The 24,415-nt window shown below is 57.3% G+C and overlaps 1 protein-coding gene across 2 annotated transcripts; it reads right to left on the reverse strand.

Moving 5' to 3' along the window:
- Nucleotides 1–9,723: 9,723 nt before the first annotated feature.
- Nucleotides 9,724–22,801, reverse strand: MFGE8 (milk fat globule EGF and factor V/VIII domain containing). Of its 2 annotated transcripts, XM_021680534.1 has the most exons (9): nucleotides 22,651–22,801; nucleotides 19,958–20,083; nucleotides 19,440–19,571; nucleotides 16,866–17,047; nucleotides 16,301–16,456; nucleotides 15,487–15,631; nucleotides 11,860–12,044; nucleotides 10,631–10,786; nucleotides 9,724–10,504 (listed from the first exon to the last, which is right to left on the reverse strand). In XM_021680534.1, exons 1-9 carry the CDS (start codon nucleotides 22,721–22,723, stop codon nucleotides 10,367–10,369), a joined length of 1,293 nt encoding a protein of 430 aa, XP_021536209.1. In that variant the 5' UTR covers nucleotides 22,724–22,801; the 3' UTR covers nucleotides 9,724–10,366. The 2 variants fall into 2 exon arrangements, with proteins under 2 accessions (XP_021536209.1, XP_044773857.1); XM_044917922.1 differs by lacking the exons at nucleotides 19,440–19,571; nucleotides 19,958–20,083.
- Nucleotides 22,802–24,415: the final 1,614 nt, after the last annotated feature.

Below are 24,415 nucleotides of genomic sequence, written 5' to 3' on the forward strand. Positions count from 1 at the left end.
CAAGCTTTTGTTTCAGTCCTGAGAGGTCTGTGGTGGGGGGCGGGGTGAATGGGAGGTCACAGATTTCTTACCCTGAGTCAAGGTCAAAATAGGCAGCTAGCCCTTGGGCTGTAGTTCTGTTTATTTGGGGTTTTTTTTAATATTGCATTTAAATACATCTTGATGACTGAGTTTTTTTGGTGCACACACACCCTCCTCCCCTGGTGTATTTTGCACTCAAGGCTAATGCCTCATTCACCTCCCCCGCATCTTCCCCCGCCCTCTGCTCATTGCCATTTGCTGAGTGCTTAATGATTTAAAAGACCGGCAGCCTTGGAGGAACTCGCTGCAGAGTCCCGATGCCATGTGGGGAGTAGAGGTGGGGTGGAGAAAAGGGGCAGGAAATGAGACTGAAGACACAGGAGTTAGCCAGGTGGAAAGGACACTGGGGTGTGCCCAGCAGGGGCCCGGCAAACGCAAAGGCCCAGAAGCCAAAGAACACATGGGGGGCTGGGAATGTGCTGGAAGTTCTCCATTTGTGCCTCTCTCTGCCCTGATCTCTGTTGGCTTCTCCCGGCACCCTGGCCTCTGGCTTCCAGCGGGATTCGGCCAACGGGAGGCACCCACAGGAGATGGGCGGGAGGAAGGAAAAGCCGTGTCTCTGCAGCACTGTGTCCTCTTGTGACCACAGCCCTGCTGCTGGCTCCTCTCCCCAGCACCTGCTCTCCTGGGCTGTGTGACACTGTTTCCTCCCTTTCCTGCCCACCCTCCCAGGAGCGACTGCCATTGCTGGTCTGTCTTACGCTCCCCTCTGCGTTGCCCCCCATCCCCACTCTAGAAGCCAGCCACTCCTTCCTTAGTAGAGTCTTTTTGCTGGAACCACCGAGGGTGAACTCTTCCTGCCAAAACCCTGGCTGATCCAGGGGGAGGCGGTGAGAGGGGTCAGCAGGCCCAGCGCCTAGATGCCCTTGGGTCTCCAGCCCAGGCTTTTCCCTCTCTCCTTTGTCCCAAAGGCCCTGGGGTGCCAGTGGGGCCACAGGATCAGAAGAGCCAGTCAGAAACACCCCTCCAGGGGCTGCATTGAAGGGGGACGGTGAGGCAGCAAGGCCAGGGCGCAGCGGGCACCTAGATGGAAATATGACTATGATTATCATGCAGCAACGTGGAAACACGCTTAGGGTGTAATTTAAAATGGACAAAGCACAACATGAAAATTGCCCATTTGCTATGATTGTAAGGCTGTGGCCCCGTGAATGTCTGCTGTGTGGAAACCAGAATGGGAGAGAACAGCAAAAAGAGGGAGGAGGGTGGGGAGAAAGGGGGAGGGGAAAAAAGAAAGGGGGCGCCTGGGTGGCTCAATCTGTTAAGTGTCTGACTAGCTCAGGTCGTGATCTTGGGGTCCTGGGATCGAGCCCTGCATCCGGCTCTGGCTAGGCAGGGGGGGATCTGCTTGTCCCTCTCCCTCTACCCAACCCCCCCCACCCCGGCTCATGCTCTCTCTGTCTCTATCAGTGAATAAAATCTTTAAAAAGAAAAAGGAGAGGAAAGCGTGGAATCTGTAAGGAAGGGTGGTGTGATTGAGAAGGGAACCTTCTTATTTCCATAACAGTTAGGAGCCCTTGCTGGGGAGGAAGGAGCCGACGTGGAGGAAGCTGACAGGTAGAAGCCACTGCTCTCCTAGACCCCTTGGCAGAGACCCTGAGGCCCAGAGCCGCCCTCTGTGCTGAGCACAGCAGTAGGACACCGTCCTTCTGAGGTCTCACTTGTCCAAGAGGAGTCCCCAGGAGATACCCGTAAAGCCTCACAGGGACTTGGATCTGGGCAGCCCCACCAGGCAGCACAATCCGCAACCTAATACAGAAGTTCTTAGGTAGGAGGATCTGGGTTCAAACCCCATCTCCGCTCCTTACAAGCTGTGTGATTCCAGGCAGGTTTCCTCAGTTGTGAAATGAACTTCATTAAACTCACCACGACCTCTGTTTCACCCATGTGTTCTACTCCTCTCCTACAGTAACATAGTTCTAGAGAGGTGCGTGACTGGTCAGCAGAAAGCTGTAATTCCAGCCTCCCTCTGCAGCGAGGAGGGGTCCTGGGACTCCATGCTGCACAATGGCAGCAAAATAAGACGTTCCCCATGCAGCTCTTGGGTTAAAACAGTTAGGGATACCATTTCCTGGTATTTCCCTCTACCTGCTGGCGACCAGAGGTGCCACCATAGTCTCAGAGATGTAAATCACGGGTTGAAGGACAGAGCCAGGTCCACCAGCCCTGGACCTCCCCCATCTGCCCCGTGTCATGAGAAAAACAAAGTCCTAGCGTATTTAGGCCACCCCACTTTGAGTCTCTTTGTGAACCCAGCGGAGCCTCACTTGGACTGCTTCCATTAGCATAAAAATACGAACAGCTGAGTTTAACAAGCCCTTACTATCTCATTTACTCCTGATCACAACCCCTAGAGGTGGAACCTCTTAGTATCCTCATTTACAGCTGGGAAGACCAAAGCACAGAGAGATTAAATCATCAGCCCAAGATCATCCAGCGAGGACATGGCAGAGTTGGGATCTGAACCCACTCCAGCTCCAAAGCCCGGAATGACCATGTCAAACTCAGGGAGGTGACGCGTGCAGAGCACACAGCTCAGGGCCTGGCACACAGCAGGCCCTCCTAGGAGAGTCTCCTTTCCCTTCCTTGAGGGTCCCACGTCTGGAACCAGGAAGGAAGTGGAATGAGGACCGAGAGGCTGTTGATACTGAGCTGGATGTCACAGGCCCCACCGTGTCCCTGGGCACCCACAGCCTCTGCCAGCGTAGGGCTCGCAAGCCCCCGTCTGCCGTGTGCCCTGCCTCCTCACAGCAGCTCATCGGGCCCAGATGCCCTCCAGTGAGAAAGGGCTTCCCTGGGATGAGCAAATGGAGGTGTTTCTGTCACAAGGTGATACTTGAGTGCCTGAAAAAGATGCAAATTTTTGCATTAGATACAAATGAGGGGAAAAATAAGGCTGGGGCAGATTCCTCAAAACATATGCAGCTTTGTAACCAGACTGTTAACAAAACCAGGAAGAGTCCTAATAAAAAAAAACACCAGCACCGTGAACTCTCCACTGACCTTGGCACCCAACGCCCTGTCAATCAGCCCTTTGCAGCCTTCACCACCAGGGCAAGGGCTTCCTCCTTTGAGATGTAGGTTTTCGGGGGCCTGGGATTCCAGGAGAAACCAGATTTGCCAAAATTAAGAATCTGACCCAGGGTGGAGCCATCTTCATTTTTTTTTTTTAACTCAGGGGAAATGACTTTGCAACTTCACCATGTGATTCCTACACTTAGCAGAAAACTTTGTGTGAAGCTGCTGTTTAGGCACCCCCATCTCCCCAGATCCATTGCATCCTTGAGATGGTACAAGTTTGGATCCTGAGAGGCGGAACAATTTGGTAGGAAGGGATGCTGCATTGTCCAAATCTATTTGGTTCCTGAGTCTTGAACACTGAACAGCAAAGAGCCTGGATAGTGAGAGAGATTCGTATGCGTACTTTTCTCCAGGACTGTCAGCATTTATCTTAAGGAATCCCTAGCTTGCTAAAGCTTGCTCTTTGCTTGTGAGAAATCCTGTTATAGTCGCTCCAATACGTCAGCATGTTGAGAAAAATCACCACTGGACCAATGTCATTCCATGACACACTGACTTCAGTCCCCCACTGTTCTCACCAATCGTGGATGAGGTCATTCATCGTTCAGAAACATGCACTGAGGCAGGAAAGACTCCAGCACCTTCTGGGTCCTCCAGCGAGCTCCTAGGCACCTCTTCCCAGCCTCTGAGACCCCAGCACACACTCACTCCCTCGGTTTTAAAGGGCTGCCATGTCCAGCGGCTCCCCCGACCCTTCCAAAAACTCCCCAACCCAGTCAGAAAGAATTTTACTCTCCCCAGTTAATCCACAGGTAAACAGAGGCACAAAGACATGAAGCAACTGTCCGAAGGTCACGTGGCCGAGACAGCGGAGGCAGGACTCGACTCTACAGCTCCCATAAGGATCTGTCACATAGAAGGACTGCCTTCCACTCATCAGTGCACTTGCATGGATGTCATTGTCCGTGGGTTTCACAATGTCAATTTTTATCCCCCTTGTACAGAGAAGGAAACGGAGGTTCAGAAATGCTAAGTTGCAGGGCGCCTGGGCGGCTCAGTCGGTTGGGCATCTGACCCTCAGTTTCGGCTCAGGTTGTGACCCCAGAGTCATGGGATGGAGCTCGGGTCTGGCTCCGTGCTCAGCGGGGAGTCTGCTTGAGGTTCTCGCCCTCTGCCCCTCCCCCCACTCACGCACATGCGCAGGCGCGCCACCCCCCCCCCCTTAAAAATAAGAAGAAAAAGAATGCTCAGTTGCATGGCTAAGGTGAAGGTCTTCATCAGGAAATACATGGAGCTGGAATGTGGCCTCATTCACTCAGCAGGTATTTTATCCTGCATCCGCCATGTGCCAGGCACAGTTCTCGGCATGCGGGATACAAATCGGAAGTTGCCAGAGCTCCCATTCCAGGGAGGGAAACAGACAGCAAATAGGATATGGGACATCCGTGTTGTCAGAGGGTCGCATGTGCTAGAGGACACAGAAACAGAAGTTTGCTGGTCTCCAGAGCAGACTTAACAGGGAAGTTCGGGGGTTGAAGACAAATGACCACCCTGAATGTTAGGCGAAAGCCAACCACCACCACTCAGGGAAGCAAAGGACAGGCAGCCTGGGCTCCCTGACCCTGGCCACCCTGGGGGCCGTGGGAGGCTCCCCAAATCAGCTGGAGCTTTGCCCGGGCAAAGACACACCTGCACCCTGCTGAGTGACCTTGAGCAAGTTACTCAACCTCTCTGTGCCTCCATGTCCTAATCTGGGGGAAAAAAAAGGATAAATACTAGAACCTCACTTTAGGACTGTGGTGAGGATTATATAAGATGAATTATGTCCAGCATCAACACACAGCAGGTGCTCCACAAACAGTTGCTAATACTTATTGGCAGAAGAACATAGCGGCAGATTTCGGGTTCTAGAATCAGACCGGCTACCGGGATTCGGTTCCGGTTCCCCCCAATTACTAACAGGGTATCAGTGGGCAAGTCACTGAGCTTTGCTTTCCTCATCTGTAAGATGGAGGTCACAACAATTCTAACCAGAAAACATTTCTGTAAAAATTAAGGGACAGCATGTCTGCAGAGCACTTAGAACGCTGCCTGGCAGGAGGGCAGGCACTCACAAAATATAGCGGTTATTACTATTGTTAAAAGTGCAGTCTCCCCTTATTTCGGTGGATCTTTCTCCCCTCTCACTGCCTAGGAGAGAAAGCAGCCACCATTGCCTTCTCTTTACAGTTGGGGAAACTGAGGCCAAGGGCATGGAAGTGAGTGAAGCATCCAAGGCTTTATCTTTGGTAAACAGGCAGAGGTTAGAGGAAATTCTCAAGTCTCCTGGCAGCCCATCCTTTGCTTTTCCGAGCACCACTTGCCTCGGGACCCCTCCCCATGGCAGAATAAGGGGACCCCAACTCGGAAGGAAGATGGGGCCCCCCAGGCTCTCCTCACTTGTCCTGCGGAGAGTAGCGTTCCCCCATCCACCAGCAGGGGGCAGCATTGCCCTCCAGGTTTCCACAAGCCCCAGCTCTCGGGGAGGAATTTGACTTAGGGGGGCCGCCCCGTTTAGACAAGGCTTACACGCGCCTTTGAAACCTGTGGCCCCCGGAAAGTGAAAGCCGGAGGTGTTTCCTACCAGCATTCCCAGCCCGCTGGCCCACGTAGGGCCGCGGGGGAGCGGCCAGGGCGCCTCTCATTCCTCCCCCTGCTGCAGAGAGCAGAGGCACTCCCAGGGGTCAGGGCTGGGCACCACGGTCCAGGCCGGGTCATACAGGCCGCTGGGGCCACACAGCGAGTTGGTGACAGAGCTGGGTCCAAGAGCCCGCGCTGCTTCCTTCCTGGCCGCCCACCGGCCCTAAATGCCTCCCTGAGCGACCCCATCTCCTACCCAGGGCGCTACTCGCCGCCCTCCCTCTGCGCCTCTGGTCTCGCTGCCCTAAGGCAGAAACCCCCGCGAACCGAGGCCTGAAACCGACGGGCATCCTTTGCGCTTTCCCTGGGATAGCCGAGGGGGCGGCAGAGGCCAAGAGGCGCAGGTCTGCCCGGTCCCCAACCCCCACGCCACCCCCGGGCTCCCGCGGACCCCGGAGCACCCGACACATGCCGCGGGGCGGAGCCCGGCGCGCCGCGCACCGTGCGGGAGGCTGCAGGACCCGGACGGCACGAGACGGGCAGGGATCCTGCGGGCCCGGTGGCAAAGGGGCTGGACCGGGCGGTGGTCTCAGAGGCATCGGGTTTCGCTGGGGATGTGCCTCCTCCTGGCGCGCCGGGGGGTCCCGCGCAAGTCGGCCCGCGCCCCCGCGCTGCTCCCCCCCGCCCCCGAACTCGCGCCCGGGGCGCTCCCCAGGAGCGATCACAACCCAGCTCCGCCCGGGCCCCCGCGGTGCCCAGCGCACTCCTCCTGCCCGCTTCCCCGACCCTGCCCCGGGAGACGTGGGACCCCGCGGGAGACCCAAAGCGGGGAGGAGCGGGGGAGCACGGACCCCAGGGGGCTCCAGAAGCCCGGCCACCCCCGAGCTACGTACCGTCCCCAGGCGGCTCTTGGACAGCTGGAGCGCTCCCAGCTCAGGACTGTCCGGGTCCGAGGAAGCGGGCGGATTTGGGGGATCTTGAATGGCCCAAGAGGAAGCGGCTGCGGACAAACCCCCGCGTTCCCGCCGGGCCAGCCCCTTAAAGGAACACACGCCCCTTTCTCTCCCAAGAGCTGGGCCCAAAGGGAGGAGTTGCTGCCGACTTGGCTCCAACTCTGAGATGCTAGCGGGGTGTAAAGGGAATGTCCAGGAGTTACTATCACATCTTGGAGAGGGGTAAGTGGGAGATGGAAGAGGTGCGTGATTGAGGGGGGTCCCATTAGAGCACTCTGGTTTATCCAGAACAGTGGGACTAAACAGGGGGAGCCCCTCTCCAGCACTCTGCAGGTGGGCTATGGCTGCCCCCCACTTTCAGGAGCAGGAAGGGTAAACGTTCTGTATCCTTACCCCCCATATAAGGCAAGGGGACACTGACCTCCCTCCTGCCCATGAGTTTAGCCATCATGAAATCCCCAGGCAGACTGTTAACTCAATGTCAGGCAAAGGACGCTGACCCTCGTAGGAGGGCTTGAAACAGTGGTCTTGGGGGAAGGGAAGGCAAAATTAGGGGTGCCCCCGCAGCCAGCAGGGGCAACCAGGCTTCTGACTGGTGCTCCAACAGGGGCAGGGCCCTCCCTTAGAATCCTGACATCTGTCTGTCCAGCCATCCAGCAGGCACCACCTCCCAGGACTTCTGTTTGGACAGGGTGTTTCGTTTCCATCCTGGTCAACAGGGGTCCTGGGCTGGACAGTTTCCCTCAGCAGAAAAGCCTAGAGGTCCTTCAACCCTAGTCGGGAGAAGGGTCAGAGGTCACGGGGTCACTGAGTCCAGAGTCCATTCTTAAACATGCTTCAAATGCCTGAGTGCATGCATGTGCATGCGTGTGTGTGCGTGTGTGCGTTACACAAGAGTCAGGAGCACATCAGAGCACAAAGAGCTGCAGTGAACTAGAAGGTACACTATGGCCGAAGCAAATGCCAGGCATCAGGGAGCCAGTGAAGGTTCCTCCACGAGGAGGCAAGACCTGTCTGACCTCTGCCTGGAGATGGATTGGAGGAGAAATAAGACTCAAGTACCAATTAGGAAACTCTTGCAAGCTTCTCCGATGAGGAGGTGACCCGTATTTGAGGCCTCCACCGGGCCAGGCTTTGCATCCGGGCATCTTCTCTGTCAGCTTCCACAAGGCCATGGAGCCAGTCTTGTTATTTCCATTTTACAGATGAAGGACTTGAGGCCCAGAGAAATTTAAGTAAATTGCCTAAGGCCGCTTGGAGCCAAGATCTAATGACTCTACCCTATTTAAACCAGGAACAGAAAGGAGAGCAGACTCCTGGGAGAGGTGGGTCAAGGGGTCCCAGTGCTGAGAGCCACAGGGGAAGGGGGAGGGATCACAGCCAGGCAGGTCAGTTTTGCTCCAGCAACTCAAGTTTCACGCGCCAGCCAGGGCCAGGGCTGGCCGGCAGGTGGATCTCCGTACTGGCTCCCCAGACCGCGGTCAGGAACGAAAAAGCAAATCTGGGGAGGAGATGGTGAGCGCGTGTGGCAGTGCGGGAGGCCGCCCAGGGGGTCAGGAGCGAGGGCCCCAGGCTCTCCGGAGTGGGACTTCCACAAGGCTATGGCCAACTCATCCAAGGTTACAGAGATAAGCAGAAGGGCCTGCATGGCTTAGGCCATTCCAGAGCGGCCTCAGGGCTCCTGGGCCCAGTGGGGGCCTCGTGACTACAACCGAATGAGACTGACCCGCAGCAAACATTCAGTGCCTCCACAGGGGTTGTGGACAGACAGGAGTGAAGCCCTCAGTTTTCCCTTATGCAAGTGGGACTCCTTGGGTTCCAGCAAGTCCGGGCACAATTCATTCCTGGGGGGGTGGGGGGGGGGTGGAACCATCCCAGAGCAAAGGCGCAGAGGAAAGAAGCTTCTCCCACTGTTAGTCCCAGGAGAGGCCAGAATGGGGTTGTGGCTAGGAAATGCTCCCAAAACGGAGTCCGGAGGCCAGCAAATCTCCCCAGCCCCCCAGACTGACTCCATGACGCAATCCATGCAGCTCCACGGAAGAGACTCTGAAACAGGAAGGAGTGGGCTGAAAGATCCCCAGGGGTAGGGAGCCCCAATCCCCAGTTCACTCAAAGACCACAGCCTGGGCCTTTTATTCTGTCCCTGCCCGGCTTTGAATCTCTGGCAAGGGCAGCTCTCAGGAAGGAGCTACTTCCAGACTAATTTTCCCCACGAAGTTCCAGCAAAGCCACACCCTCTCTTTGGCAGCCCCGTGGCCCGGATCTGCTGCCATGTCTATGTGTATCACAGCATGGCTCCCAAAGTTTGTTCCAGAAAATTTACCTTGTGTCCCAAGGCCTGGGATACTAGGGTGGTTTCCCATACCCCTTTCCCAGCTACTCCGTCCCTCCTCTACCTGCCGGTCTCCTTCCCAGATCACCAGGGCACTGGCCTGCACTGCCCCTCACTGGCTACTTCCTGATGTCATCAGCCTGGAGGGCAGGGTGGTGAGGGCGGAGGGGGACCCCTGGAGCTTGCCAGCAGCCTCCCAGGAACCAGTGTGCTCAGCCAGGAGGCCTCGTGAACACTCGGCAGAGCCCTGGCCACTTCCTTCCCGCCCTGCATCCCACCCCGGAGCCTCCCACAGCTCTGAAAGCAGCCCAGGTTCGTGGAGTTTCTAGTCGTTTCTGCAGCCCACCACTCCAAATGTAGAGAAAATGCCGAAGGGGAAAACCCAACAGCCTCAGCCATGTGCTCCTGGTCTGGTAGGAGAGCAAAGGCATTCGTGGAGACAGCTCTGTGCCAGGCACCCCCTTGCCCCTCACTGGGCCCTAGCTCTGGGCCCCGGGGCTGCATGGGTGTGGGGGGTGGAGGACGGAGGGGAAGAGGCCGGGCATCGGGACTCGGAAGTGGGACCCCTCAAGAGTCCCCTCCCTTCTCCCGCTGTTCAGCTCTCCATAGCTGGCAGGTGACACGAGTATGCTGGCCTCTGGGAGGGCTGAGGGGGGGAGGGTGGGAGCACCAGCCCAAAGCCCATGTGGACGGAGCAATGATGAACCCCAGCAAGAGTTCCAGGGGGTGACATAAATATATTTTGGAAGCTGCCTGTGTACTCTGGGGGAAAGAACCAGCACAGAGGGTGCCCCCCCCAGGCCACCCACCTCCACCCCTTCTCTCCATAAGCCCGCCCACCCCACCCCATTCTGTCTCTTTTTAGGCCAAGGGTCAAGAGAGGTCTCCAGGAAGATAAGGGGGACGTGTCGGGGACTAGGTGGCAGCTCTGAGCGGCAGCATCGTGCTGAGGGACAGGAGACTGTTATCCTCCAGCCTGGCGCCTCAGGGCTTCCTCCGGGGGCCATGGGAACGTGGGACGTAGGGTGCAGGAGCGAGTGTCGGGAAAACACAAGAGACTAGAACCAGGGATCCGGGGAGGTGCAGGTAACCCCCACTCCCTACTTTACCCTTCCCTGTCCGTCCCAGACCTACTCAACTCCCACAGTGCCTAAGAGAATGGGAGGGCAGGAGGGGTGGGTGCCAGGGCCACAGGGGAGGGGAGGGGCGGGGTAGGGGGAAGGCGAGGTGGCTGAAACCCCCACCGCCAGCCGCCGACAGTCAGGAGGTGGGGTGGTGGAGGAGGCAGCGGGCCAACAGCAGGCCAGGAGGACCAGGTAAGGGGCCCTTGCGGTCACGGTCACTCCGGCCAGGCTGACCACTAACAGCCCAGCAGCTCCACGCGCAGGGTGATGCGGTTGTGCCAGGCGACGGGTAGGATGCGCACAAAGCGAGCCAGGAAGGGCATCTCAAGCATGTTCTTCTTGTGGGAATTATTGTCCAAGTTGCCAGGGAAGATCTGGAGGCAGAGGGGTTGTCAGGAGGGCCCCAGGGCCAGTCCCCCCCACCTCTCCTCAGAGCCCCCGGCCAGACTCGAAGGGCACCCCTGGACGGGTGACAGGAGGTCAGCCGGCCAGACACTCACCTTGCTGTCGATGGCCCCCTGGTCCCTGTACTCGGCCCAGTTTATGCTGTCGTTACTGTAGGCCACCTTGTAGGCTGCCACGTACTGGATGTGGCCAAAGTCTCGGGCCCCCTGGGTAATGATGCCGGTCACTTGCCTCTGGGAGCCCAGGTCAACCTACAGGGAAAACCAACCACATTTTCTTTGTGTAGACCATTCTCTCCAGTAAAGTGGGAAAAGGCAGACAGGCTGGGGCCTGACTTCTAGTTTGGGGGAAGCTACTTCATTTGCACCACCTCCTCATCTAGCCCATGGACATAAGCCCTGTCACCTACTTTGTCACGCTCTGGTAGACACTTTGCTGCAGTGAAGCTAGAGTTCACAGCCTGGGCCTTGGCCAACCTGCAGCCGATCCCCACCTCACCCCACCCCGGTACGAAGAGAACAAGGACAGGAGAGCTCCTGGAGCGGCTCCTGAGGGGTCCTGCGGGGCTGTCCGCAGCCTGGCAGGGATCTCGAACGAGTCCAAATGCAGGCAGTTCCTCACAGAACCCGGCTCCACAGACTGATGGCGACTGGGGGCCGAGAGACAAACCTCCTGCCCCCGGTCCCTGACCATCCTGGGGAGCCTGCCAGAGGCCTCTGGACAGGCAGTCCCAAGACCCGGCTTGCACACCTGGCTTGCTGCCAACAGCAGGTGAGGCCCAGGCAAATCCTCACCCTGCCGGGACGGTTCCCTCATCTCTAAGATCAGTGGACACTCCAGTTTTCTGTGCCTCTCCTGGTTCCCAATTTCATGAAATCCGAGGGCTGCCCCATGGTGTGTTCTCAGATGCCGAGTCAGGCAGAGAAATCCTGAGGTGTGCCTGCCTGGGTCAGGTGTCCCTCCTCTGTCCTGCCCTCCTGTCCATGGGCTCAGCCTTGTCACCCTGTGGCAGCTGGTGGGATGGCCCTACACACACACACACACACACACACACACACACCCCTTCACCCCTTCCTCTGTCTGGGGCTTGGGGCCTTGTCTCGGTGCAAGCAGCCCTGAGTTCCCCCACCCTCCCCTTCGGGAGTTGCAGAGTCAGAAGAAGGTGGGGCACGTGGGACGGGAAAAAAAACAAATCTGAAGAAAAACAAGGCTTTTCAGACAATTCCTCTCGGGGAGCAGAAGCCTGGGCTGGGCGGAGGTCAAAGATCAGCAACCGCATAGATCCCACCCAACCCCAGCCTTGCAGCCCTGCACCCCGACCCACCTGCAGCCACTCAGAGGCATCATTGGTCTGAGCGGTCCAGGCATTGAACTTGCCCTGCTTGTCCAGCCGCGCATAGAAGGGAAACCAGCTGAAGGCATTCAGGCCCCAGGTCCTGTAGATGCTGGAGGCCGTGATCTGCTTGTCGGGGATGGAGTTGTCCTTCATGCCCAGGGGCTCAGCACATCCTGCCAGCAAGGAGGTTTGTCACGGAGGTCAGGACCCGCAGCCTCCCAGAAGCAACAGCATGAGGCGACCACGGAGAGGAGCTGTGGATCCTGACCAGCCCCGGGCAGCCTCTTGGTTTTAGAGCCAACCGTTGCGCTTTCTCTCTGCCCACCTCACCGACTCCTCACCTGGGCCAGCCGCTCTCCGTTCCCACCCTGACCCTGACTTGCCCTTCCCAGATCCCCCACCACCTGCCCCCTCTGCACGAGGGCAGGCCCTGCCACCACCTCCCCCATGCCTTCAAGGCCTGACTCATGAGACACCTCCTCCAAGAAGCCTGCCTTGACCACCTCACTTGGGCGGGCCTTGGACCTCCACGGGACTCAGCCCTTCTCTCTCATTCCTACGGTCCAGCTGCTATGTAACAAGGCTGAGGCCTATGATTTTTGTCAAGAACATCAGCAACAAGCATCCCATTGATCCAGGGCTCACTTCTGCCTGAATTTCATCTACCGCAAGGAACCTGAAAGCCGTATCAGTAACCCCATTCTGCAGGCGAGGAAGCAGGCTGAGAGACAGTAAGCCGTGTGCCCACGTCTCTCTCTCACACACACACACACACACACACACACACACACACACACTCCTAATGACCACACCAGGCTGTGACATCATTGCCACCAGGCACGCCCCCTCCCAGAGCCATGAAGGCCTACCTGCTGGTAACCCGGGGATGAAGGGGACGCGGCTGTCCTCCAGCAGGTGGAAATGAGAGCAGTCAGAATCCCCGGGGCTCAGGGCAGATCCCGTGCCCTTGCCCAGCAGCCCCTCCCTCGGAGTCCCCCAGGGGGCCTTCACACTCAACACTGACCACTCCGGGTGCTGTCACTCGGGCCTGGGCACAGGCCTGCCCCACTCAGCAATGCGCCCAGCTGGTCGGCACAGTCATCCCCACCTGCAGGTGGCCGGAACAGTTAGGGGGGGACAGGAGGAGACAAAACTCCCGAGAGAACGATGGGTGTGTCTCACGCCTGGCGGAATCCTCATTCCGCTCTGTCTGTCCTTTGGGGGCCTCTGGGGGTGGGGGAAGCAGGCCTGGACACCCCCACCTCCAGCTGGGAGCAGGCTGGAGTATATGGTGCTTACACCATCGTCTCCCCAGACGCCTGCACTCGGGCCACTAAAGACTTTGCCTCCAACTGTGTCGGTATCCACCTGCTAATCGCACCACCTCCTTGTGAGGGGTGTTCGCCAGGTCATCCCCCCGCTCCTCTCATGGGGAGAGGCTACTGGGCTGGGAGGCGGGGTGTTCCTGGGAAGCCTCAGGCCTGGGGCAGCTTTGCAGAGGATGCCATGATCCTAGGCTCAAGGGGGACCCCTCTACAGATCCACTGCTTCCCTGAAGTTGGTGCCCCCTCACTCCTGGGCCTCCTGACAAAGTCAGGCTTCCAGGGGAAATGCCGTTGGGAGGGGCACTGAGCCAAAGGCCAGGACTCTCCACTCCATCCCTCACTATGTGACCCTGGGAAGGACCCCAGGGAAGAGTGCTTCTCGTAGACCAACGAAGGATCTTGTTAAAATGAAGATTCTGTTTCCACAGGTCTAGGGTGGGGCTGGAGCCCGTGTTTCTACAAGCCCCCAGGTGATGCTCACACTACTGGGTCCTCGGAGCTCACTTTGAGGACTGCAACCCACCCAACCCAGCCAGTCTACCACCCTGACCCAAGCCACCTTATCTTCCCACAGGACTGCCCTCACCCACGATGGCCCTCTGCCCCCATTCTCCCCACACAGCCTAAGGGGTCCCTTCTAGACACACTCCAATCCTGTCCTATGAGCACTCCCCCTATCCCCACATGGCTGCCCCTTGTTCTGAGGATAAAGATCTGAATCCTTAAAATGATCCATACAGCCCAATTCGTCCGGCTCCATCCACCTCTCCAGCCTCACTACCCAGCAAGCTTCCCCTCACTCTCTAGGCTCCAGCCCCACTGGCCAGCCTTCTATCCTTCAGCATGCCCCAGGGCCTTTGCACTTGCCAGCTCCTCACATGCCTGGAATGCTCTTTCCAAGTTCTTCATGGGGCTTGCTCTGTCATTCAAGCCTCCACTCAAAAGCCATCCCAACAGGGGAGTCCTCATGCCCAGACCTCAGCCCCACACATGTGCACACACGCGCACACACACGTGTACATACACGCACACACCAACACTTTCACCAGCCCACTGGAATGCCAAGTAGGGAAAGGAGAAGATCCAGATCTTGAGGAAAGCAGACAGGACAGCCTCCACAGCTTGCCAGGCTCGCCCTCTCTTGGCCTAGGAGGGAGCCGGCTGGGATAGGACCATGAACCATGCAGGCAACTTTAATAGCCAAAGGGCTGCGGAGCCCCCAGACCTGTCCTGTAACAATAGCTTAAATGTTCTTTTAGCAGAAGGCAGTGTGTAACTCCCCATTTAAACAATAGGGCTCAAAAAGGCAATGACCCTGGGAGAGGGAATGCGATGACTTAAATTCACACTTTAAAAGGACGGGTCTTGAGTAAGACAAGAAAGGCAGAGAGCCACCTTTTGGCTCTGCAGCTCTGCCTAGCGAGCCCTACAGTTCCGCAAGCGGCCAGCAGGTGGCGCTGTGTCTGCAAAGAGAGCGAAATAGCCCTGGGAGAGCCCCGGGCTGAGACAAAGTTGCTTAGCCCAGCCCCTGCCGCCTGACCTGGCCAGTGATGACTTTTTCCTGGCTCATCAGAAAACCGGTCTCTTCCTGGTGCCCCCCACCCCCCATCCCTCCATCTGGGACTCTGTCTGGAAAGGGCAGCAGAAAGGCATCAGCTCCAGCCCTAGGACTCTAGAAGTCCCCACGTTTCTCTTAAATGATGAGTTACAGGAGGTCTGGGGGAGGTTGCGGGGGTAGGGGGTGGGGGGTGGGGGGAGAGAAGCACTAAGTGGGTGGGTGTCAAAAGCCCAGGGATTTAGACCAAGTTTTAATACCTACCAGCTTGTGTGCATTTGATAAATAATTTATCGGGGCCTCCCTTTCTGTATTCATTCACTCGTTCATTAAATGTTTATTGAACATCTACAATCCAGGCACTGTTCTAGGCACTGGGACTAGAGCCGTGAAGAAAACAAACTCCCTGACCTCATGAAGCTGACGTCTGTAAAACAGAACTCATGCTACATGTTCTAGAAGCTCAAGGAACCAATCAGAATAACAGAAAATACTTCGACAACTGAAAGGGTGTCTTTTTTTCTTCTCCCACCAACCCAAATGCCAAGGGTTGGCAGATCACAAACACAGAGGCAAGCGCTCTGAGAGCCAGGTGATCCCTCCCGTGGGCATCTCCTGTGGGAGCCCAGGTCCCCCGCCTTGCTGCCAGTGATGCTACCCAGCTCGGCCTGGCTGAGAAGGAAGCAGGCAGAGAAGCCCATTTCTTAGCATTCACCACAGCCCCCCTGTACTCACCATTCAGCTCACAGCCAAGGAGCTCAAAGCGGAGGGTGCAGCCCCGGTGGCAGATGATGGGCACTAGCCTCACGTACTGTACCTCCAGAGGGAAGTCAAACAGGTTGACCTTCAGGCCACTGTTGTCCATGTTACCCACAAATATCTAGGGGGAAAGCAGATTGGAGGAATGGGTCAGTGTGGGCAGTCCAGCTTCCTGGGGTTGCCTCACCTCCCTCGTCAGGCCTGGGAGGCAGACATGGGGCTTAGCAGAGCCAGCAGGGGGCCAGTTCTTCCTCTGACCACCCACAGCCCTCAACACAGATTCCCCTCGCAGACCTTTCTTGGTCATCATGGGGCGTGGGCATAAACCCCTTTCACACAGGGCCACCCATCATCTATAGGGTGCCTCTGCAAATTAGGATAAGGCACTCCTTTCTCAAGACACTTTATTATACTAATTCCCCCACAGCCAGAAGTACACAAACCTATGATGTCCACATCGTGCATGGTGCTTAGTAATGACATCCTTGAGCAGTATACAACCTGCACAACATACATGGTAGCCCTGAATGCTCAGAATGCATCCTACCTCCACGACTACAGCCACCCTCAACAGGTCATTGAAGCTTTCTGAGTTTTGTTATTCTCATCTATAAAGTAGGAACCACAGAACATGGGCATGACGTGGGTTTCCCAAATTCTGGGAACCAAGAGGCAACTGATGACCCACCACATGGCTAATTATCCAGCATACCCTCACTCCACTGGGAGCCCTCAAATAGCTCTGGAGCCCCAGGGGGTGCAGACCACAGCCCTTCTTTAGAGCCCTCACCTTGTCTCCTGTCCCCTCTGCACTCTGGATAAACTGGAACTTGCGTCCACTGACGCTGTAGGCCACCTTGAAGGTCTTCAGGTACTCGGCACTGCCTGCGCGGCTGGCACCCTGTGTCACCACGCCCATCACCCGCATCTTCCGCATCAGGTTCACCTGGACCCCAGGAGGGAGGACAGTACCCTTATCTCCTGGGTTCTTTAGACTCCCTCCACCCTCCCTATCTAGAAAGGAGGGGGGCTTTCTCATCGGGGCCTCTCAGAGCTTTGGGCCCAGTGCTCAGGGAAGCACACAAAGAGGGACGAGGCCCCCAAAGGCTTCATCCAGTGCAAACAGCCGCTCCACAGTCTGGGGTCTGCTCCTCCTCATCCGGCCCCACCACTCCAGGAACCCCGCCCCCGCCCGCCCCCCACAAGACTGCCCTCCACTTACAGATACTTCACCTATGGGAACCCATGACCTTGCTACCTGGACCTCGGTTATGACCCCCCAAATGCAGGCATACTCCCCTCACCTTGTCCCCCCCACCACCACTCCGCCCGCCCCAGAGCCATTCTTTCCATACCTGGATCCAGGGGTTCTTATCATAGTTGCTGGCCGTCCAAGCATTGACGATGCCCGTGCGGTGCAGACGGGCCAGCTCTGGGGCCCAGCGCTGTAAACCCATGAAGCCCAAGTGCACAGATGAAGCGGCGATCTGCGAGTCGGAAATGGCGCCCGTCTCCATGCCCAGCGGCATGATGCAGGCTGCAGGGGTGAGGGGAGAGGGGGGAGGCGGCCGTCAGGTGGCCACCCAAGCACGTGGGCCCCAGAGGACCAGAAAATAACACAGTGTGGCCTCTGCCGAGACCCAGAGCAGAGACCAGGAAAGGACTCTCAGGGCCCAAGAAAAGGTGCATGGTGAGGAGGGGGGGGGTGGGAGGGGCAGACAGCCATGGGGGGGTTGGACCCAGGGCTGCCCCGAAGGTTCCAGGCCAGGCCAGGCCGGCACCCGTGGCACTGCTGGCACTGGCGGCCAGAACCTCCTGTCAGGCTGTGGTAGATGGTCTTGTTTTCATGGGGCGTCAAGCAGCAGCGGGGGGGTGAGAGTGGGGGCAGGGACCGGACTGGTGGGAGGGAATTCCAGTGTGACCTGCTCTTGTTCAGTGTCCTCAGCCCACCCGGAGGACCGCCATATCCAGCCCAACCCCTGGCTTCCCCAGGACGGATTTGGGAGAAGGGGCACCCCAGTTGGCAGTGACCAATATTTGTACAGGACATAAAGCAATAAGCAAATCATGGGGCGCCTGGGTGGCTCAGTCGTTAAGCGTCTGCCTTCGGCTCAGGTCATGATCTCAGGGTCCTGGGATCGAGCCCCGCATCGGGCTCCCTGCTCAGCGGGAAGTCTGCTTCTCCCTCTGCCCCTTCCCCCGGCTTGAGGTCTCTCTCTCTCAAATAAATAAATAAATGAAATCTTAAAAAAAAAAAAAAGGCAATAAGCAAATCTGCCCGGACTTTTCTACAACCCCACTGGCAGGACTTTTCTGGGTGTGGCGTGAATACCATTCCATTTTCTCTCCTACTTTTTGCTCCTTCCAACTATTGGTCTTAAACCAGCCATCCGCCAAGTTGCCCCTGGCCAAGGGGCCATCACCTTCACCATTACCGCAGGGATGTGGTCCTAGGGGGCCGAGCCCCTCTCATCCCCCAGAGATCCCCCATGCAGAGAAGCCAGGGATAGATCTATTCTTGCTACAACAGCCCAGGTTCATGCTGAGCTTGGTGCTAGGCCACTCTTGCCAGGAAAGTGTAGCCATGCAGCCAAGATGAGAACTGGCCAGGGGCTGAGCCAGGATTTGCAACCAGGTCCTCACACCTCACATGTCCACACTCTAAGGGGCCCCACTGTGCGTTCTTTGGGCCTGTGGGGTCCCTGTGGGCTCCAAGGCAACACACCACCTAACAAGGAGGGGCTGCAATGTTCCCTCTGGGGGCTCCCCCCGCTTTGCGGCTGCCTCCTGCCTTCTGCCCCAGGAGCTGCCACATCCAACCTGGGGCAGACCCCAGGCCGAAAGCTGAAGGCTAGGCGGGTAATTCCAACTCGGGCACACCCATGGTTACCTTGGCTCCCCGCACAGTAATTAGTGGGCACACCTGGCCCCACCCAGGGCTGTCTGCCTTAGTGACCCCCCAACTACAGACACGCACACACAGAGACATGCACACATTCCTCCACCCAGGATCTCAAAAGACATCGGCCTCAGCCCCGAGCCCAAGGGACAGGCCCTCCGTGCCGCCTCCTCTGAGGTGCTCTCCCCAGGCCCCAGTGCCCACCCAGCTGGCCCAGCACCCCCTCCTCCTTCTGCAGATCCGCAAACCTCAGAGAGCATCCCCACATCTGCCTGAAGGGGAACCGTCTGCCCCTGCCCAAGATGCTTAGCGGCAGACCCACTGGACCGAAGAAACTGGACACCCTGAAGATGCGGACTCAGCCGCCCGCCCACAGCAGGCGAGGACGAGTCCCAGCTTGGTGGGAGGGACTCCAGCTGGGCCAGGAGGGAGGACGGCGTGGACAGCCACCGCCAGCACTGGAGGCTGGGCACCCACCCAGGGCCATTCTGTGGCTGAGTGGATAACCAGGCAAGCCAGGCAGGTCAGCCCCTCTGCACACGCCGGGCCTCTGACCGCCTGACCATGAGGGGATGGCCCGGCCTGCCCAGGCCTCTCCCTCCTCCCTGAGCTCTGTGATGAGGCCGCAGTCAAACCTGGGCCAGGAACTGTCAGACTCCAAGGCCCCAGCCTTACTTACTGACCTCCTGGGCCCTAAGATTCAGAATGTGTTTGTTTTCCCCTCTTGGTAGAAAACTCTCAGGACTTAACCCGAATGCTGTGTGTCTAGTTTGTGGTGACCCAGGCAGCAGCACTCCCTGACCTCTGGGGCCACCACCACCCTTCACTCCCCTGCAGTGACATCAGGCCTGGCCAGCAGTCTGAGGACAGAAGCCAAGCAGGGACTAGTCCGGGACAACAGAACCGCTAACTAAGGCTCTGTCTTACCCCCAATCTACCAGAGGAGGTCCTGAGGCAGGGAATGAGGCCAGCACATGGCCTGGGCTGCTTAGGACCTCCCCCATCAGAGCAGGCAGCCCCAGATACTCACTGGTCTCACAGTGGACACCTGTATAGCCATGAGGACACTTGCAGATGTACTGGGTGAAGACGTCCCCTCTGTGCGAGTCGCCAGTCACCTGGCATTCGGCATCATTGTAGCAGGGGTTTGGAAAACAAGGACCTAGGGATGGAGAGGCAGGTAAGCTGTGCAGGGGATCAGGAAGGAGCTGGGGACGGAGACAGGCAGCAGCGGATGCCCCAAAAGGACGCTGCGTGCAAACTCAGCCCCCTGCCCGCCTCCCCCTGCCATCCCCTCCCTCCCTCCTCTGCCTGACAGGAGCCTGGGCCAGCCTGGCGCCAAGAAGGGTCAGGTGCAGGCGAATCAGTCCCAGTGAGGGAAGCACCAGGCTTTCCAAGTGACACGGGGAGTTTCCAGGGAAATTCTGGCTGACCACCATGGGAGAGGTGCCAGGGACCACCACCCACTCGGGGATGAACTGGGCCCGGCAGCCGGGGATGCAGCTGGGAGCTGGGTGTGGAGAGGGACGCAGGGCCCAGGGCAGATACCTTTCTCTGTCTCATTGCAGATCAGGCCCGTGAAGCCTTCGGGGCACAGGCAGTAGAAGGGGGTGTTGTCCTGGCCCAATAAGCAGGTCCCACCATTCAGGCACTGGCTAGAGTCACAGAAGTCACCTGCAATGTCACCAGCTCAGACTCAAGAATAGCAAATCATTCATTCAGTAAATACTGGGGGCGGGAGGGGGCTATCATGTGCAGGCTGGGTCGCTGAGACAGGGGAACCAAGTGTGGTCCAGGCCTCAAGAAACCACTGGAAAGAGAGGGACAGTCACTGGGTGATGAAGAGACATCACCAGCTCTGACAGAAGCCTGCATGAAGGGCCACTGGAAGTATGGTTTCTGCTAGAGTTGGAAGTTTTGCAGCGGGGACAGGTGAGCTGGGTCTAAGAGATGGAGTGGAGTGTGCCCGAATGGGGAGTGAGGAAAGAATGTTCTAAAGAAGGGCAGGAGCACAGGGCCATGGCAAGCTGGAGAACAGGACGACAGAGCAGAAAGGGTAGGTAGGGGCCAGACCCGCAGGGACCTTAGGAATGACAAGTTCAAAGACTTTCCATCCTGCAGACCCTTAACCTTCCTTCAGCTGCCCACCGTTGTCCACCAAGGGAAAAAAGAAAAAAAAAAAATCAGAGATTCTCAAGGGTGAGGTGGGAGTGGGGAAGCCATTTCCCGTTCTGGAAAGGAGAGTATGGAGAAAAGGCCCTCTGCAGAGCTGTGGATGGGCTCCCCTGGGGCAGGGAGGTGTCCTGGGGCTAGACAAAGATCCCTAGGGCTCCGGGGTAGGAATCTGACAGGAGTGGCTCAGGCGAGAGGCTGCATGGGGCTCCTGGTGAGGAGGAATTCAGGTGAAGAGGTGAGGAGGAAAGCTGATTTGAGAACCACCCCAGGCGGAGGAGGAGGGCTAGAGAGGACCATACCACTTCAGGCTGGGGGGGGGGGGGGCCTGGGTGGCAGATTTGAGCTATTGGTGCACCCCACCAGGCCGGCAGGCAGGTAGGGGATCTCCTAGCTGACCTTCGCATCCCAGACGGGCCTAGCCCATCATGTGGGGTAAGACACGAGAAATCGCTTTTCCTTCCCACAGAGTCATGCCATCCCAGCTTGGGTGGGGGGGAGGGGGAGTAGTGGGCTCCTGAAATCCCAAAGCTCCAGAGAGCTGGGCCAGCTCCGGAGAAGGGAGCAGAGGGAACAGCAAACACCGTTAATGAGAACTAGAGCCCTGAGCGCCGCCTCGGCTGCGCCTGGGAGCTTACGGCAGGCGGCTCCCAATGAGCTATTAGTCAGTGGCTTTAAATAGCAGGTTAATCCCCTCCCCTGACCTGGCAGAGCCTTGGGAATGACCAGAGTCCTGGGCTCCTGTCCCAACAAAATCCAACTCCCCTTCTCCCCAACCAACCGCACCCTCTCTCCATTCTGCTCCAGGGCAAAGCGGTCCACTGGGGCAAAAAGGACAGTGAAAGGTGGCCTCTACCCCCACCCCCACCCCCACCCCAGCACAGGTCTTAGGCTGACTCACCTGCACACAACAGTCCTAGTACTTTCCCCTTTTCAGGAAAAGCCAGATCACCCTCTACAAAACCACCTTGGCGATTTCAGAGTCCTGTCTTTTTGGGTGATTTCCCCAGGAACATTTAGCCAGGGCTCAGGTTGTGGGGACAGAGAGGAATGGAAAGGGACTTCAAAGACCCAGCTGGGTCTCAGGGTCGCTGGACAGCCACCAGTTGCGAGTCCCCAAGTGTGCGCGAGCTTGGAGGGCCCTTGAGGTTCTGGCTCCAGGCCTGGGGGTCGGACTGTGGCAGGAAGACAGCGCCAGGGCTCAGCTTTGACCCCCCCCCGCTTTCTTTGAGAAAATGAGGGAGGGGGTGCCCGAAGCGCGCCGACCACGGGTACCTCTTCAAAGCCCTGGAGGCGACAGGCTGTGTGGGCCCCACGGTGAAGAAATGGGGCATCCCCAGGACCAGCCCGCCGGAGGCCCAGCTGTGCGCGGGAGGCCTCCTCGGCGGGGGAGGAGGAGCAAGGAAGATACAGCGGCACGCCAAGGCCGCGGGAGGGAGTCGGAAGCCACCAGTCCAGGGGCGGCCCTCTCCAAGTGCCTCCCCAGGCTCTTGCTCCCCCCCCCTCCTGGGCCCCACCCAGAGCCCCATCCCCTTCCTCCGCCTTCCTCCGCCTTCCCGGTCCTCGCTCATCCCACCAGACACCTACAAGCGGGGATGCAAAACTCCAATGACCAGAGCTTGCGAGGGAGTAGCCAGGGAAAGTTGGCTGGACAAGACTTGTCAATACAAGAGTCCTATTAACTTCCAGGTGGAAGACGCTCCAGAGCCGGGCACAGTTCAATGGCCTCATTTTACAGATGGGAAAAGAGAGGCCCGACACAGCAGATTCCTTTGTTATGTGTAAGCCCCATCCCTGGGGGCCGTGGGGCTGTCACCCGGTGTCCCGAGTCCCCGCCCCACTCTCAAGCCTCTATCACCGCCCAGAACGCCCGAGCGCGGAGACCGCAGGAGAGGCCGAGCGCATCCCCGCGTCCGGCCGGGGCGCAGCCGGAGAAGTCGCCCCTCCGCACGGCCCCGGCTCTTTGGCCAAGTTTGTAAACAGTGGAGGTGGAGGGAGGGCGCCGCGGCGAACTTCCGAACGGCGCGGAGAGGAGGGGCGAGGGCCAGAGGGCGGCGCGATCGACTCACCGGAGACGGCGAAGAGTCCCGAGGCGCAGAGGAGCGCGCCGCAGAGCGCGGCCAGCAGGCGGGGGCCCGGCATGCCGTGGGGGCGCGGGCGCGGGAGCGGGCGCTCGGGCCGTGCACACCGCGGGGCTCTCTCTCCGGCTCCTGGACGGGAATAAATCAGGCAGCGCGGCGCCGCCCCCGGCCCGCGAGCTCCGCCCAGGCCCTCGGGAGGCGGACCCGGGGCGGGGCTCCGCGGCCAGCCAGGGAAGGGGGGCAGCGAGGGGTCCGCGCCCCCGCCTCCCGCCGCCACGCCCCGCGTCCCGCGGGGAGCGGGTGACCAAGCCCCCGAGTCCTGAGTCGACTGGACCGGGAAGGCCTCGGGAGGAGTTGTTCGGTGTTTCGGTTTTTTAAAATTTTAGACTTAAGATGCTTAGCCCTTATCCATAATGAGAAAAATGCAAATTAAAAGTACAGTCAGTGCCAGGTTTCACTTATCAGATTGGCAAGTGTCGAATTATTAGCGCACTGTTAATGCGAGGCTGTGGGAAGCAAGCCCAAGCATGCATTGTCGGAGGGAGTCTAAATTGCTTCAACTTCTCCGGAGAGCTACTTGGTAATACCTACCAGAGTGACCGAGACGGAGACCCTAAGACCTAGCCATTGCACTTAAGAGCATTCCTTCCATCCAAATTCACTGTGTAAAATGACATATATACAAAGATGTCCTAGCGTATCATACCAGCATCCTTTGAAATGATAAAAGACTAAAACGGGAATCAGCAAACCTTTTCTATAAAGGGTCAGATAGAAAATATTTTAGGATTAGCAGGCTATACGGTCTCCAGAGCAACTATTCACCTCTGCCCTTCTGGCGGGCAAGCAGCTCTAGAGAGTCTCCCAGGAAATGAGCATAGTGGTTGCCTAAGGGGAAGGAAACCAGGGGACCAGGGTGGGGAGAGACTTGCTGGTTACATTGACTTTTATCTAAATGACTCTTTTTATCATCTCTCTCTCTCAAATACATAAATAAAATCTTTAAAGAAAAATAATTTCATTTATAATAGCATCAAAAGGAATAAAATACTTAGGAATAAATTTAAAGTGCAAGACTTGTACACTGAACACTACAAAACATCATTGAAAGAAATTAAAGACCTAAATAAATGGAAAGTCATCCTTGTTCATGGATGACTTGTTCTTGGAAGACTTATCTTGTTAAGATGGCAATAATCCCCAAATTGGTATAAGATCAACACAATCCCTATCAAGATTTCAGCTGCCCTTTTTCAGAAGTTAACAAGCTGATCCTAGAATTAATATGGAAATGGATAGAACCGAGAATCTTTAAAGCAATCTCGTAGGGAAAAAAGAGTTTGGAAGACTTCTATTTTCCAATTTCTTTTTTTTTTTTAAGATTTTTTTTACTTATTCATTTGAGACACAGAGATAGAGAGAGAGAGAGTGCATGAACAGGGGGAGAGGCAGAGGCAGAGGGAGAAGCAGGCTCCCCGCCAAGCCAGAAGCTGGACGTGGGGCTCGATCCCAGCACCCTGGGATCATGACCTGAGCCGAAGGCAGACGCTTAACGACTGAGCCACGCAGGTGCCCCTATTTTCCGATTTCAAAACTTACTACAGAGCTAAGTTAAGCAAGACCATGTGGTACTGGCATTAAGGATAGACATATGGATCAATGGAATAGAATTAAGAATCCAAAAGTAAATCCATACATCTATGGTCAATTGATTTTCAACAAAAGTGCCAAGACAATTCAGTGGGGAAAGAGC

This window comes from Neomonachus schauinslandi, chromosome 9, assembly GCF_002201575.2.
Source record: "Neomonachus schauinslandi chromosome 9, ASM220157v2, whole genome shotgun sequence".
Taxonomy (NCBI): Eukaryota; Metazoa; Chordata; class Mammalia; order Carnivora; family Phocidae; genus Neomonachus; species Neomonachus schauinslandi.